The sequence below is a fragment of the Salmo salar genome, chromosome ssa14 (assembly GCF_905237065.1).
Source record: "Salmo salar chromosome ssa14, Ssal_v3.1, whole genome shotgun sequence".
NCBI lineage: Eukaryota > Metazoa > Chordata > Actinopteri > Salmoniformes > Salmonidae > Salmo > Salmo salar.
Window position 1 is genome coordinate 62,439,825 of NC_059455.1, and position 16,992 is coordinate 62,456,816.

The following is a 16,992-nucleotide window of genomic DNA, read 5'->3' on the forward strand; positions in this document are numbered from 1 at the left end:
CAGAAACCAAGCAACTCAATTCTTACACTTAGCTACTGCGGAAGCAGAGAATGAGATTAGACCTGAGTTACGTCTCTCACAATATAGAATAAGCAGTAGAGAAACACGCCCATCCATGACCACAGAGACCACCCTCCCTCTCTTGAAGATCCTACTACAGGGTGTGTCCTTATCTCTGGGGAGGATAATTGTACCCTAACCTAATTACCAAGCCATTTCCGGTGTGCAGAGAGACCTTGTGGTCTATACTCTCTTCCAGACACACACGTAGGCATGGAGACACGGCCGCAAGCACACGCATGGAAACATGTATGTGGACATTGCATGTACACAGTGCCTTCAGAAAGTATTCACAACCCTTGACTTTTTCCACATTTTGTTGTTACAAAGTGGGATTAAAATGGATTTAATTGTCATTTTTTTGACAAAGGTCTAAACAAAATACTCTGATGTGAAAGTGGAAACACTAATGTATCTTGATTACATAAGGATTCAACCCCGAGTCAATACATGTTATAATCACCTTTGCAGAGTGATTACAGCTGTGAGTCTTTCTGGGTAAGTCTAAGAGCTTTTCATACCTGGATTGTACAATTAGTCTTTTAAAAATTCTTTAAGCTCTGTCAAGTTGGTTGTTGATCCTTGCTAGACCTCCATTTTCAAGTCTTGCCATAGATGTTCCAACCGATTTAAGTCAAAGCTGCAACTAGGCCACTCAGGAACATTCAATGTCGTCTTGGTAAGCAACTGCAGTGTACATTTGGCCTTGTGTTTGAGGTTATTGTTCTGCTGAAAGGTGAATTTGTCTCCCAGTGTCTGTTGGAAAGCAGACAACCAGGTTTTCCTCTATTCCGTTTCTTTTTATCCTAAAAAACATCCTAGTCCTTGCCGATGACAAGCATACCCATAATATGATGTAGCCACCACCACGCTTTAAAATATGTAGAGTGGTACTCAGTGATGTGTTGGATTTATCCCAAACATAACGCCTTTGTATTCAGGACTTACAGTGAGTGTACAAAACATGAAGGACACCTGCTCTTTCCATGATATAAGACTGACCAGGTGACCAGCCTTGTTCACATTGCAGACCTTAATGCTCCAATCAGTTAGGTTTTTCAAATTCATTTTGGAATACTGACTGTCCAAACAGCAAGTTACAAGTGCCCAAATCGGGTGTGTGTGTGTGTTCAGACAGCAGTAATTTGCTGACATGGCTATGCTTGTTGTCAAAGTAACGACGGGTGTGTGCACAGTGGTGTAGGCTGATTGCTGTTGGTGCTCGTGGTTCCTATCACTCAGAAGTTATGTAGCAAGCTAAGGTCCTGTCATGGACATTTCCCAGTTGCTTTGAATGTTCAAAATCATAGTGTAAGAACACCTTTAAAGCCTCAAAGGATAAGATGATCCAACTTTCAAAACAAATCCTTTTTGGCCACTGCAGTCAACTAGCTAGCCACTGCAGTCAACTAGCTAGCCACTGCAGTCAACTAGCTAGCTGTTTAGCATTCTAGCACATTCACTCATTTGTTTGTAAACAATTAACAGTCGGGGCAAATAAATCAGATGACCAATCAAGTCGCATTGCCAGGAATCTGATTTGTTTCTGACTTCAAACCACCTAGGAAGGTGGTTTTTAAATGTGGCTTGAAATATCCGATTCCATGTGCTTTTTGGCTGTTCAAACTGCAGGAAAAAGAACAGATTCCAATCGGATATGCAACAAAAATTGGATTTGAGCCACTTCAAACTGCCAATATGAACAAGCCTTTTTTTAATGTAAATTGTTTAATCCACTCCAATCAGTGTAGAGCATGGTTCTCCAACCCCTTTCCTTTAGCGCTACAGTCCTGTAGGTTTTTGCTCCAACCCTAATCTTGCACACCTGATTCTAATAATTACCTGGTTGATAAACTAATTCATGTAAGTTACAACTGGGGTTGGCGCGAAAACCTACAGGAGGGAAGCACTCCAGGAATAGGGTTGGAGAGCCCTGGTGTAGATGAAGGGGAGGAGACAGGTTAAATACAGACTTTTAAGCCTTGAGACAATTGAGTGTGCCATTCAGAGGGTGAATGGACAAGACAAAATATTTAAGTGCCTTTGAACGGGGTATGGTAGTAGGCGCCAGGCACAGTGGTTTGTGTCAAGAACGGCAACACTCCTGGGTTTTTCACGCTCAACAGTTTCCCGCGTGTATCAAGAATAGTCCACCACCCAAAGGACATCCAGCCATGCAACTCAATATTAGGACAGTGTTCTTAAATGTTTTGTACACTCAGTGTAAAGTTAAACAGGATGCATGTTTTGAAATATTCTGTACAGGCTTCCTTCTTTTCACTCTGTCATTTAGGTTAGTATTGTGGAGAAACTACAATGTTGTTGATCTATCCTCAGTTTTCTTCTATCACAGCCATTTAACTATGTTTTAAATTCACCATTGGTGAAATCCCTGAGCGGTTTCCTTTCTCTTCGGCAACTGAGTTAGGAAGGACGCCTGTATCTTTGTAGTGACTGGGTGTATTGATACACCATCCAAAGTGTAATTAATAACTTCACCATGCTCAAAGAGATATTCAAAGTATACTTTTCTTATTTTTACCCTACAAATAGATGCCCTTCTTTGCTGGCATTGGAAAACCTCCCTGGTCTTTATGTTTGAAATTCACTACTCAACTGAGGGGCATTAAAGATAATTGTATGTGTGGGGTACAGAGACGAGTCATTCAAAAATCACGATGAACACGATTATTGCACACAGAGTGAGTCCATGCAACTTATGTGACTTAAGTACATTTTTACTCCTGAACTTATTTAGGCTTGCTATAAGAAAGGGGTTGAATACTTATTGACAAGACAATTCAGCTTTTCATTTCAGTAAACATTTCTAAGAACATAATTCCACTTTGACATTATGGGTATTGTGTGTAGGCCAGTGACACAAAATCAAAATTTAAATCAACATTTAGAAAGGGGTGTGAATACTTTCTGAAGGCACTGTATGTAAACACACTTCTGCCTCCGAATGAAAGAAAAAAATCAATACACAATGACAACTTACATTTTTTTACTGCAAGCATATTTTTAATACAAAAAGAAAACAAAAAAGGTTTATAATCTTAGCTTTTTTATTTTACACAATTGACTTCTAACCCCGCCTCCCACCAACATATTTTCTCTTCATCACAGAGAATAACACCGCATCAAAAGGTGGGTTCCTCTTCGGCGTCCCCGGATCCCCGCCCCCAAAGAGACAATAAATAAATAAAATCACCTCCAGATGACATTTGCGCTCATTAAGTTTTCATATACGTCAGCTCTCACATTAAGTTTTCATATCCGTCAGCTCTCTCATTAAGTTTTCATATACGTCAGCTCTCTCATTAGGTTTTCATATCCGTCAGCTCTCACATTAAGAAACAGGGGAGCACATTTGCAGCCATCAAAGACATGACAATTCAAACGCCTGTAAGGAGGGACACTGGGGGTTCAGTTCCCTGTCATCCATATTTGTAGTTTTTTTGTCAACACAATAAGGGCAACCCCTTTGGTCATGTTCAGGGAGTTGTAGTCATTAGCAAAAAAGGCTGCCATGGAAATCAAGTCAGCTTCCTAGTTGAGTAAAGTTATGTTAAGAAGTAATATCATACAACGTTGAAGAGAGGAGCAGACATTTTCCTTGGTACAAAATATCATGATTTTATTATATTAATACTAATCATTCTCCAAGGTGATGATACAGAACTGAAAAATAAATAGAAATGTTTTCTTAAACTACAAATGCAAAACTAAAACAAATACAACAGGATTATAAATTAACCAGAATGAAAGACATTCACAAATGAAATCTTTGCATACAGTGACGCAAGTCGATGACCTTTGATTCCTGTAACACGTGACGACGACACACGTATACAAAAATGTGTGTTTGCGGCTATGGGGTTTCCAGCGGCAACGTAGGGGGAGGGGCAATGTGGAATTACAGCGATACACCGTCAGCGTGTGCTGGTCTTCAATCTCTAATCGTAGAATTATAGTCGCTTAAATTGTGTGTCCTTACAATCCACTACATTGTTTCACACGGTCATGTTTTTGCTGTTAGTGGGGGTCCCACCAAGAAATAGTGCTTTTCTTCTCAGAAACAGGTTTCATATTATAGGACATGAGAAACCCTCCATTCCATCAAACACACACTCACATACACACCTTTAAACACACTTCCAATGTTGCAGTGGTTTGTGAGGACATTGCAGTGTGTTTCCCGCCACTTCCACGGTCTCCTGGGCTTGAGGTTTAGGCAGTTAGCTCAGTGCAGGAAGTGGTCAGAGTGGCGCCGCCCAGACACTGAACAGTAGATTCACGCTAGTCTGGATGTTCCCGACCCACAGACATGCTGAAGTGTCATTCCTTTTCACTTCCCAGTCCAGGGCAGGAAAAAAACAAGACGGCAATCATTGCATATTTTCAGTTGAACTCATGGTGAGAAAAAAAAAAAAAAATGTCCACAATACCCACAATCCAGTTCTTTTGAATGCCATTCTCCAGGAAGTTCTGAGTCATTTAATCTCTCCCCTCAATGTGTGTGTGTGTGTGCTTCAGTTCTGTGCGTGTCAGTGTGTACATACACAAAGTAGTTACAAGGCTCTCCTAACGTTCTCTGGAACTCAGATTAGGTAAAAGTAAGGACAGAAATGTGTAACAGTAAGGCAGCATTATGTTGGTTGGTTGTCGGTTCAAATTGCTGTGGCTTTCTCTACAACAGTCTAGCACAATCCCGTTACGAGACAGAGCACACAGGAGACTGGAAGGCAAACTGGGATCTGGGTTTTAAAAGGGGAAAGTTCTGTTCCGTCTAAGTGCACGAACCCGACACCCCCAGTGAGTTTTTTTCGAGTGTGTGTACGAGGGAGGAAAAGAGAGATATCTTCCCCTATCTATCCCTCTCTCTCCCTACCCTTCATACAGTACTCTTGGTGCATGAATCCCATGCAAGCCCTATGGATGGACGTTTGGATCAAATGTGACACCCAATATGGCCGCCAGTAGTCTGTTCACTATAGAGCGTCTCTTTGAAAGGGAGACGGTGCGTTCTACTTGATATAATTCTATAGTCTGGACATCTTCCCTATTTCATCATGGCTGGTGTTTTGGGAGGCTGGGGAAGCCCTTGGAGTCAAACCAGCCCGATAGTTAGATGTATGACGCTGTTATGTTGACGACTCTATGGTTGGCTGTATGACATTGTTATGACGTCTTTTTGACATCTCCTTCACTATTTCTTCCCAGAAGCGGGTGTCTTGGGGCTTGGGGCCTTCTTGGAGATGGTAGGGATCTTGGAGGGCTTGGCCGCTCCTGGGAGCCGGGGGGTGTCCGAGGTGTCCGAGCAGGCCGAGCGAGTCTCCAGGAGCTCAGAGGCATCCGAAGCGTCGCTGCCCCGCCGGCTGCTTGCCCTGCTGCCCGCTCGGCTGCCCGCTCGACTGCCCGCCCGGCTGACCGGACCACTGGCCCCCGATGGGGTACGCTTGGGGTCTGAGAGGAGAAGAAGAAGAGAGAGGGAGGAAACAGGGAGGAAGGAGGTTAAGTGTAGGTAATGAGGGATAGAAAGAGAAGAATAGAGAAAAAATATATATATTTAGTCTCATTTTAATTATGGGAATCATATGTTCCAAGAGAACAAAACTAGAGGACTGAAAATAGGAATCAAAACTGGTATGAAAAATCAGGACTTTGTTCTTACCGGTACGTCCAGGTTTAGTAGAAATGGGTGTAGCTCCTCCATTCTCTCCAGTCAGAGACCCTCGGCTGGAGTGGAAGGTGGGCCTCTTCAGCTTGGACCCCGACGCTGCTCCCTATATATATATGTCAGACACAGGGAATGTCAGGCAGTGGCAAACTGTGGCACTGAAAACATTAAAAAGGTCCAATGCAGCTGTTTTTATCTCAATATATAAATATTTCTGGGTAACAATTAAGTACCTTACTGTGATTGTTTTCAATTAAAATGGTCAAAAAGAAACAAAAATAGCTTCTTGGCAAAGAGTACTTTCTCAGCTAGTATTTTGCTAGGACTGTCTGGGAATGGGGAGGGATAACTGAAAATGTGCTGTTATTGGCATAGAGGTTTGGAACTCTTATTGGTCCAACTCATTTACCGCATGGAGCTGTCGCCAATGCAAGGCCAAAACAGGCAGTCTTTTCAAATAACTCTTACACTAAAAGGGCTTTATCATAATTTTCACAATTTAACAGTTTTCCAACCACAGTGTGGAAATATATATAAAACACAGGAAATCCCATTTTTGACTCCACTGGGCCTTTATAAAGGTAGACTCTACAACATGACATCATCATACACAACAGGACGACTTCCTCATTACACACATCAACCAAACCGAGTAGAAATCTGCCAAGGCTGCCACACTATTGGCTCGTCCCAATTTGAGTCTTGAGGCATGTCGTCATTTTGGAAGTCAACAGTGAATTCGAATGTTGTTGATGTTCGTAAGAAGGATGTTGCCCTGTTGTGTATGATGTCATTTTGCTGCATCTACCTTTAACATGAAAACAAGATATGATGCAAATATATTCAGTCTGAAAGCTGAATTTCAATGTCACGTCACTTATATCCTCGTGGTCCCATTGCACAGTGTGCACTACGCAGTGTATGGCCACCCGTGAGTGAGTGATTGTGTGTGTGCGTTAGTGCGTTATTAGTTCGCTGGGGCTTGGAAGGGGTGGCGGGAGGAGTCAGTGTGTTACCTCATGCCCAGGGGTGGTGTGGTCGTGGTCTGGGCAGGACTGGCACTTGGTTGGTGTTGGAGTTTTACTGTGTGCCAGCCAGGGCTTGGCATAGCCACGCGAGTTTGAGGACTGGGATCAGCAAAGGGAAGAAGGGAGGGAAGAAGGCAGCCAAGGGGAATAAAAAAAAGGAGGAGAAGCAGGAAAGTAGAACAAAGGAAAATAGGGAAAGGGAGAAAGGGGAAGGAGGGGAGGCAGGTAGTGTAGTGCAGTGTGTTTTTGGTGCGACAGCGGATGGATTTAAAAACGCAGAACGAAAAACAGTGGAGGGAGTACATTTTTCAAGCGAGGTTAGCAGGGGGTGGATGGAGGGATTTAGGAGACAAAAGAAAAATACAAAAACAAAGAACAAATAAAATCTCACAGTTAAGGACGTAGGTGATTGCTGTTGACATGCAGAAACAGGGGAATTCCCATTTCAACACAGACACACATACACAATACAAAAATCACACAACTAACAGAGACTACACAACTAATGATCAGTGACCACAAAACAGATGATTATGGGTATTCTGGTTATATAGCTTCATGCTTTGTCCTCCAAGACTGGCTGCACCTTGGCTGGACTGCTACACTAATTAGAGTTCAATATATATGCTTATATACATTACCAGTTTAAAGTTTGGACACACCTACTCACTCAAGGGTTTTTCTTTATTTTTACTATTTTCTACATTGTAGAATAATAGGTAAGACGTCAAAACTATGAAATAACACATAGGGAATCATGAAGTAACCAAAGAAGTGTTAAACAAATCAAAATATTTTTTACATTTGAGATTCTTCAAAGTAGACACCCTTTGCCTTGACAGCTTTGCACAATCTTGGCATTCTCTCAACCAGCTTCATGAGGTAGTCACCTGGAATGCATTTCAATTAACAGGTATGCCTTGTTAAAAGTTAATTTGTGGAATTTCTTTCCTTCTTCATGCGTTTGAGCCAATCAGTTGTGTTGTGACAAGGTAGGGGTGGTATACAGAAGATAGCCCTATTTGGTAAAAGACCAAGTCCATATTATGCCAAGAGCAGCTCAAATAAGTAAAGAGAAACGACAGTCCATCATTATGTTTAGACATGAAGGTCAGTCAATACGGAAAAAGTCAAGAACTTTGAACGTTTCTTCAAGTGCAGTTTCAAAAACCATCAAGAGCTATGATGTAACTGGCTCTCATGAGGACCGCCACGGGAAAGGAAGACCCAGAGTTACCTCTGCTGCAGAGGACAAGTTCATTAGTTACCAGCCTCAGAAATTGCAGCTCAAATAAATGCATTACAGAGTTCAAGTAACACAAACATCTCAACATCAACTGTTCAAAGGAGACTGCGTGAATCAGGCCTTAATGGTTGAATTGCTGCAAAGAAACCACTACTAAAGGACACCAATAAGACTTGCTTGGGCCAAGAAACACGAGCAATGGACATTAGATGGGTGGAAATCTGTCCTTTGGTCTGATGTGTCCAAATTTGAGATTTTTGGTTCCAACCGCTGTGTCTTTGTGAGGCGCAGAGTAGGTAAACAGATGATCTCCGCATGTGTCGTTCCCACCATGAAGCATGGAGGAGGTGGTGTGATGGTGCTTTGCTGGTGACACTGTCAGTGATTTATTTAGAATTCAAGGTACACTTAACCAGCATGGCTACCACAGCATTCTGAAGCCATCCCATCTGGTTTGCACTTAGTGGGACTAATCATTTTTTTTTCAACAGCACAACGACCAAAAACACACCTCCAGGCTGTGTAAAAGGCTATCTGACCAAGAAGAAGAGTAACGGAGTGCTGCATCAGATGACCTGGCCTTCACAATCACCCAATCTCAACCCAATTGAGATGGTTTGGGATGAGTTGGACCGCAGAGTGAAGGAAAAGCAGCCAACAAGTGCTCAGCATATGTGGGAACTCCTTCAAGACTGTTGGAAAAGCATTCCAGGTGAAGCTGGTTGAGAGAATGCCAAGAGTGTGTAAAGCTGTCATCAAGGCAAAGGGTGGCTACTCTAAAGAATCTAAAATATATTTTGATTTGTTTAACACTTTTTTGGTTATTACATGAGTCCCTATGTGTTATTTCATAGTTTTGATGTCTTCACTATTATTCTACAATGTAGAAAATAGTAAAAATAAAGAAAAACCCTTGAATGAGTAGGTGCGTCCAAACTTTTGACTGGTACAGTATGTATGCATGTACAGTGGGAAGAAAAAGTGGATTTCCGTATAAATTTGACATACAATGTAGATCTGATCTAAATTGTAAGTCACAACAATAGACGCAGTGTGCTTAAACTAATAACACACAAATAATTGTATTTTTCTTGGCTATATTGAATACATAATTTAAACATTCACAGTGTAAGTTGGGAAAAGTATGTGAACCCCAAGGCTAATGACTTCTCCAAAAGAAATTGGAGAAATTTCAGCCCTGTTGCTACTCTCCCTAGGAGTGGCTATCCTGCAAAGATGATTGCAAGAGCACAGCGCAGAATGCTCAATGCGATTATGAAGAATCCTAGAGTGTCAGCTAAAGACTTACAGAAATAGCTGGAAGATGCTAACATCTCTGTTGACGAGTCTACGATACGTAAAACACTAAACAAGAATGGTGTTCATGGGAGGACACCACGGTAGAAGCCACTGCTGTCCAAAAAAACATTGCTGCACGTCTGAAGTTCGCAAAAGAGCACCTGGATGTTCCACAGCACTACTGGCAAAATATTCTGTGGACAGATGAAACTACAGTTGAGTTGTTTGGAAGGAACACACAACACTATGTGTGGAGAAAAAAAGGCACAGCACACCAACATCAAAACCTCATCCCAAATGTAAACTATGGTGGAGGGAGCATCATGGTTTGGGGCTGCTTTGCTGCCTTATCAGACGGAAAAATGAATTCCCAAGTTTATCATCAAGACATTTTGCAGGAGAATGTAAGGCTGTCTGCCAATTTAAGCTCAACAGAAGTTGGGTGATGCAACAGGACAACGACCTAAAACACAGAAGTAAATCAACAACAGAATGGCTTGAACAGAAGAAAATACGCCTTCTGGAGTGGCCAAGTCAGTCCTGACCTCAACCCCATTGAGATGCTGTGGCATGACCTCAAGAGAACGGTTCACACCAGACATCCCAACAATATTGCTGAACTGAAACAGTTTTGTAAAGAGGAATGGCACAAAATTCCTCCTGACCCGCAACTACAGAAAACATTTGGTTGAGGTTATTGTTGCCAAAGGAGGGTCAACCAGTTATTAAATCCAAGGGTTCACATACTTTTCCCACTCTGCAGTGTGAATGTTTACATGGTGTGTTCAATAAAGACATGAAAACGTATCATTGTTTGTGTTATTAGTTTAAGCAGACTGTGTTTGTCTATTGTTGTGACTTAGATGAAGATCAGATCAAATTGTTTGACCAATTGATGCAGAAATCCAGGTAGTTCTCAAGGGCTCACATACTTTTTCTTCCCACGTGTGTGTGTGTGTGTGTGTGTGTTCCATTTTGACCTAGACTATAGTAACCTGACTGATTGAACATATGACTAGAGGTATCACACTTAGGATTCAGTGGTATATAAGAGAAAGGCCAGAGAGGTGTGTTTCATCTGAACTTAGATGATCAAAATTCATCCCCCTATGACTGTAATAGACACACAGGGATGACACATTAATACAATGAAGAATCATGGTGACAACAACCATTGTGAGAAAGTGGGTGAGAGATGGGCCACCGAGATGAACCCAACAAGACCTGGCGACAACAAAGACTCTGACATGTGACTGATACTGTATGTTACTATGACTGACTGTAGTTTGTGAACATGTATTGTAGTGTTGTTATGCATGTGTGTAGTGTACGCTTGCAGGTTCCATTCTAGTCTCGGTTTCCATTGGGAACACTTAGACACCATGTTCACTTTCCTTTCCCAGGGCGATCAAAGTAGCTTGTGTAATTGCTCAGCCTATATTCAAGACACGACCGATCTTTGTGACAAGAGTTCTACTATAACTAACATGGTAACAGTCATATGACGTGACGAGAAGCAGGGAAATTTAGGGGCGATATAGTTCAGTCACCTACAGTGCATTGGGAAAGTATTCAGACCCCTTCCCCACATTTTGCTCGGTTACAGCTTTCTTCTAAAATTGATTAAATAAAACATTTTCCTTATCAATCTACACACAATACCCGATACTGACAAAGTGAAAATAGAAATACCTTATTTACATAAGTATTCAGACCCTTTGCTTTGAGACTCGTAATTGAGCTCAGGTACATCCTGTTTCCATTGATCATCTTTGAGATGTTTCTACAACTTGATTGGAGTCCACCTCTGGTCAAGTCAATTGATTGGATATGATTTGAAAAGGCACACACCTGTCTATGTAAGGTCCCACAGTTGACAGTGCATGTCAGAGCAAAAACCAAGCCACGAGGTTGAAAGAATTGTGGGCAGAGCTCCGAGACAGGATTGTGTCGAGGCAAAGATCTGGGGAAGGGTACTAAAAAATGTCTGCAGCATTGAAGGTCCCCAAGAACACAGTGGCCTCCATCATTCTTAAATGGAAGAAGTTTGAAACCACCAAGATTCTTCCTAGAGATGGCCGCCTCGCCAAACTGACCAATCGAGGGAGAAGGGCCTTGGTCAGGGAGGTGACCAAGAACCAGATGGTCACTCTGACAGAGCTCCAGAGTTCCACTGTGGAGATGGGAGAACCTTCCAGAAGGACAACCATCTCTGCAGTACTCCACCAATCAGGCCTTTATGGTAGACTGGCCAGATGGAAGGCACTCCTCAGTAAAAGGCACATGACAGACCACTTGGTGTGAAGCATGGTGGTGGCAGCGTCATGCTGTGGGGTTGTTTTTCAGCAGCAGGGACTGGGAGACTAGTCAGGATCAAGGGAAAGATGAACGAAGCAAAGTACAGAAAGATCCTTGATAAAAACTTGCTCCAGAGTGCTCAGGACCTCAGACTGGGGCAAAGTTTCACCTTTCAACAGGACAACGACCCTAAGCACACAGCCAAGACAACACAGGAGTGGCTTCGGGACAAGTCTTTGAATGTCCTTTTGTAGCCCAGCCAGTCCGGACTTGAACCTGATCGAACATCTCTGGAGAGACCTGAAAATAGCTGTGCAGCGACGCTCCCCATCCAACCTGACAGAGCTTGAGAGGATCTGCAGAGAAGAATGGGAGAAACTCCCCAAATACAGGTGTGCCAAGTATGTAGTGACATACCCAAGAAGACTCAAGGCTGTAATGGCTGCCAAAGGTACTTCAACAAAGTACTGAGTAAAGGGTCTGAATACTTGTGATATTGTAAATGTGATATTACAGCTTTACATTTTTTATACATTAGCAAAAATGTATAAAAACCTGTTTTTGCTTTGTCATTATGGGGTATTGTGTGTAGATTGATGAGGGGGAAAAAAACTATTTAATCAATTTTAGAATAAGGCTGTGATGTAACAAAATGTGGAAAAAGTCAAGAGGTCTGAATACTTTCCAGATGCACTTTAGCTCCAATAGAAAACAATACCATATTGGGTCTACCCATGATGAGTACACCAGTTCTGTCAAGTTGTCATGGCCTGAGGAGCTTTTCCCGTTCTAGTAATTGTATTTCTATGGGGGAGAATGGGGTCGAGGGCACTTACCCTAGAGGAGGCGGTGGGGGTGGCGGGAGCAGAGGGCAAGGATGCGCAGCTATGTGCGCTGTGCGAGGCCGAGGAGGAGGAGCGGGTGGGTGAGGCCGTGCGGGAGCCGGGTTTGGAGCGCCGGCCCCGGGAGCGGAACGCCGCCAGGCCGTGGGAAGCACCCTCCGGAAGGATGAACTTCTCACGCAGCTCCAGGTTGGTACGGCCTCGGGCTGGAGTGAGGGAAGAAGGGGAGAGAAAGAAAAAGAGAGAGAGAGGAGAGAAAGACAACAAAAAAATGGTCAAGTCTCCTCAACTATGGCTGCAGTACGTATCTAGGAACAGTGCTTCCCCGGCGAGTTACTGCTCTCAGAGTCTGTGTGGTCAAGTCAGTGCTAGGTTGAGTGGGGCGAGGGGAGGGTTGGAAATCAGAGGCAGTGAAGTGCACTTCCGGATGGGCTACTTTTAAGTGGAGGAGGGAGTGAGTGTGTAGTGTTTGTGGCGGCGCAGAGGAAGGCGGCAAAGCATCCTCACATAGAGGTCAGAGGTCATTCTATCCAAACTGATAGGAAGATGCTCAGCAAGAATGGACTTTAACAGTACCCTTGTATTGCTACAGCCAAACTATTAGAACAATATTTACATTTGAGTCATTTAGCAGAGCGACTTATTGGAGTGAGTGCAGACATTTTCATACTGGTTTATATGGTTATATAGCTAGAACACAGAGGTACGTCTGTAAGCCAAAGCACAGCCTCTCTTCTCTCACTGAGGGCGTCGCTCTGTTGATGCCTTCATCCTTTCCCCCTAATTCATAACCCGTGCGTTCGGTGCCAAATATGTGCGGCATGCCTGGTTATGCTCTTGGGGGAGCCCCAATACAGTACCAATGGGGACTCCCCTCCCATAGACACTCATAGAAGCATTCTTAGACAAGATGGTGCAGCAGCCCCAGCACACAACACTCAAGCCCAGAAAAGCCAGCCACAGTGAGAGAGAGAGAGAGAGAGAGGGATGAGAGAGCTGCAGTTAGCATTAGCAGCAGGGCACTGGAGCCGCGGTCAGTAGCCATTCCCAAGACGGGACACGCCCCCTCAGTCATCCACTAGCAACAGCAGCAAGACCAGTCAATAATAAATGGGTGCGCGCCCTGTAATTACGGTCCCCCAGCGAGCCAGGTGCACCCTCTAATTCAGTCCCCGCCCACCATCACATTTAAAGAGCCACTTCAAGCGCTATTAGAAACCCAGGCTGGCTACACCCAGGTCTTAGACGGTCTCTGTTTTTTTTTTATGGGACTGGCCCGTCAAACTATGCGGCCATTTTGGATCCACATGGCAACCATCACCACCAAGACCAGGGCTGGCCAAAACCTGTTTTTGAGTGGGAAGCATGATGCGGACTGGCACACAGACAAGACTTAGACATGTGTACACATACATATGCCCAAACAGACACAAACACAAAGACTAGAGTGAGAGATTGAGCTGGATGGCTAGATGGATGGTTGGACGGACAGAGTGAGAGAAATGGAGGGATGGACAGTGGAGCAATGGAAGAGAGAGGGAGTGTAGGTACCTCTGCAGCAGAAATAGCCAGGAGTGACCGTCACTGAGAGACACAAGAGACAATGTGAAATAGTGGAGTGCTCACGGTGAGATGGAAATACATAGACACACACACACGCGCACACACACACACGCGCACACACACACACGCGCACGCACACACACACGCTTCCCTCTCTCACTTCAACACAGAGATGAACACTGAAGACAGTGGCAAAGAGAGTAAAAAATACAGGTGAAGTCCCCAAGGTTGAGAGGTTGAGGAGGTGAGCAGGTGGACACATCAGGGACCAAAGTGACCAAAGTGACAAGTGGCTGAAACAACTTTAAAAACAAAACAAAAGACACAGGTCAATGACTTGGACCTATTAACCTGTGATAGGGATCCCCTTGTGCTAGCATTAGCATGTAGCCAGAAAGGGTAGGAACGTTAGTTCAGTGTCACAGTCAGCAAAGCACAGCAAAAAGCCCAAACCAAAAAAAATAAAACCAAGAGGGAGTGAGAGAACGGAGAAGAGGCGGAGGGAGAAAAGGGGGAAAGAGAGCGAGAGAGAATCCCAACCTATACGAGATGAAATGGTGCTACTGGAGTCGGAGCGAAGGATCTTAAGTCCAGGATGTTGCACTGGAAGGAGAGAGAAGAGGAGAGAGGGAAGAAGGGAGAGGGCAAAAGGAAAGGTAAGGGAGGGAGAGAACTGAAGATCATGCACCGTGCAACACTACTTTGAAAGAAGGACTGTGTGACAGGAGAAAGAGAAAGGAATGCATGTACAAAAAACTAAGGTGGAGGAAAAGAATGAGAAAGGGAGAGATGAATGAAGAGATGGAAAAAGAAGGGATACCAACAGAGAAAAAAAAGAGGAAGCATAACAGAAGGAGAGCGAGAGAGACGATTCAAGCCCGTCTTCTCAAAGAACTATCACAGAGGGGGATGAAGAGGAAAGAAGGGATGATGATAGACAGAGAGTTTGCTCTGAGGGGCACACCAGACAGACCGTAGACAGCTTTGGAAAAGACAGAACTCTGAAAACTGTAAACCTGAAAGGTTATATGTACTGTATATGTCCGACTATGTCTAGTTTAAACAGTTGACCAGCGTACCATATATTTATTTACCTTTTGTCCCTCTCGCAGTGTATCCAGTGGCTTGCATTTTGTACTCTGTATGTGTGTGTACATACATTCCATTTTTGTATGTACTCAGTATTTGTTTGTATGTGCGTGTGTCTGTGCATAAATAAAGTCACCTCTGCAGGGATCGTTCTTGACCAGGAACTCGTCCAGGGCCATCCAGCCCCCTCCGACCCGCACCATGACCGTACTGCGCAGGATACGCACCAACCGCAACTGCTGCGAGTCACCAAACTGACACAGCAACGGAGAGGAGGAGAGAAAATGAAAAGTGGGAGAAAGAGAGGAATTCAGTAACAAAGTATAACGATTAAGAATCCAAAGCCATTATACACAGCAGCCCATACTAATCTGAGCAAAAGTATACGCCACTCCATGCAAATTATACTCCAACACCCATGCACTGATGATACCACTAAAATCACCTATTTGGCAAAAGCCCAGCTTACCCAACAATCAAAAACCAACAAAACATTGTTCAAATAGTAATCTGAGATATTTAATTCTACCTAATACTCAACTTTGTTTCATGCAGAATGACATTTACACTTCAGAGAGTTACTAGGGTAAACTGCTCCATCACCCAGCAAGCAGAACTCTATGAAGCAATACCAAGTCAGAACTATCTTTGATTAGCCTGGCTCTGTTTGTGCCATCTAGTCAACTCTTCGGTAATTTATGGTCATTGTGACAATGAGCATAGAGTTGGCAAGACAGCACAAAACAGATACGGGACCAAGATTGATTTATAATTACTCTCAGAACAGCATGATTTCACCAAATCCCCCAGTCCAAAGCCAATAGGATCGGGTATTATAACCCTTATCATTATAACACATTCCAGTTTGCCAAATCAATGTCATTCTCAAAACTAGTCTTCCAAATCTGCAAAATCACACCAAGAGAAACACCTCAATGCCCTATGAAACCCACTTCCATGATTCGCACCAACAGTGTAGCGCTACATTTGATCGGTCAAACATGAAATGCATTGTCACCATGGCAGCATTTTTTTGTGGCGTCCAATTGAGGCCACTGCATTGGTGGAGATCCAGGAAGCAGATTTCAAAGGACCGAACACGCGAGTGAACTTTACCTGGTTTCCAAGGAAGAACTACAATAAATCCAGCAGACGTGGAGGAGGAATAAACAAAGAGAAAGAAGAAGAGAAAGAGTGAAATAACATGTAGAGACAAATATTTCAAACTCAACCTGTCATTGGATAAGAGCTCATTTGGATAGAGAAACAAACTGTAGCTTACCCTATGTTCTATGTACACATACTGTATATCCTTCACTAAGACTTTCTACAATTCATTTTGTAGTTACTTGTCTCCTAGCCATTAAAACCAACCATACAATCTGCCTCGAAAAGCAAAAGGATGCAGTGGAATTTGAATGATGATTATCTTATTTCCTATCTGTTATAGTGTGGTTAAAGTGCCACTAAACTGCCACTCGAAGACAAACCAAGATGGATAAGTCGATGAAGAGTGAAGCCAGACAGACAGACTTACGCAAGAACAGTCAAGACAGACAGAGAGGTGTGATGTCCTGTGACAACGTGACTCAAGCTCAGTGCAGTTAGTTTGTAGCTCGGTGTCTCTGGCCAGACACCGGATATCATTAACCCATGGCCAATGATGATGTAGTTCACGCAAAACAGCAATGGTAGTAGTTGATAATCCTGGAGCTGTGATGGTGTGTAAGTGATATTTATTATGGTTATATTAGTTTGTTGGTGGGAAGCACACACAGCATATCAATCCCATAGTGCTGTGACTAGAGATATGTACAGAGAGATATATGTTAAAGAGCATTGGGGGTGCAAAACATACGGCCCCGCGGGCCAGATGCGCCCCGT

General features: G+C 43.4%; 1 protein-coding gene across 34 annotated transcripts in view; it reads right to left on the bottom strand.

The window, feature by feature from the left end:
* Window positions 1-3,673: 3,673 nt before the first annotated feature.
* Window positions 3,674-16,992, bottom strand: part of LOC106570016 (microtubule-actin cross-linking factor 1) — a 300,527-nt gene continuing 287,208 nt past the window's right edge. For 22 of the 34 annotated variants that reach the window (XM_045693741.1, XM_045693740.1, XM_045693738.1 and 19 more), the window contains 8 exons: window positions 16,225-16,242; window positions 15,245-15,362; window positions 14,560-14,622; window positions 14,008-14,040; window positions 12,451-12,662; window positions 6,760-6,870; window positions 5,738-5,849; window positions 3,674-5,529 (listed from right to left, as the gene is read on the bottom strand). In XM_045693741.1, coding sequence (XP_045549697.1) covers window positions 5,273-5,529; window positions 5,738-5,849; window positions 6,760-6,870; window positions 12,451-12,662; window positions 14,008-14,040; window positions 14,560-14,622; window positions 15,245-15,362; window positions 16,225-16,242 — 924 coding nt within the window. In that variant the 3' untranslated portion in view covers window positions 3,674-5,272. The remainder of the gene's footprint in view (window positions 5,530-5,737; window positions 5,850-6,759; window positions 6,871-12,450; window positions 12,663-14,007; window positions 14,041-14,559; window positions 14,623-15,244; window positions 15,363-16,224; window positions 16,243-16,992) is intronic. The other 12 variants (XM_045693726.1, XM_014141882.2, XM_045693727.1 and 9 more) reach the window with 8 other exon arrangements.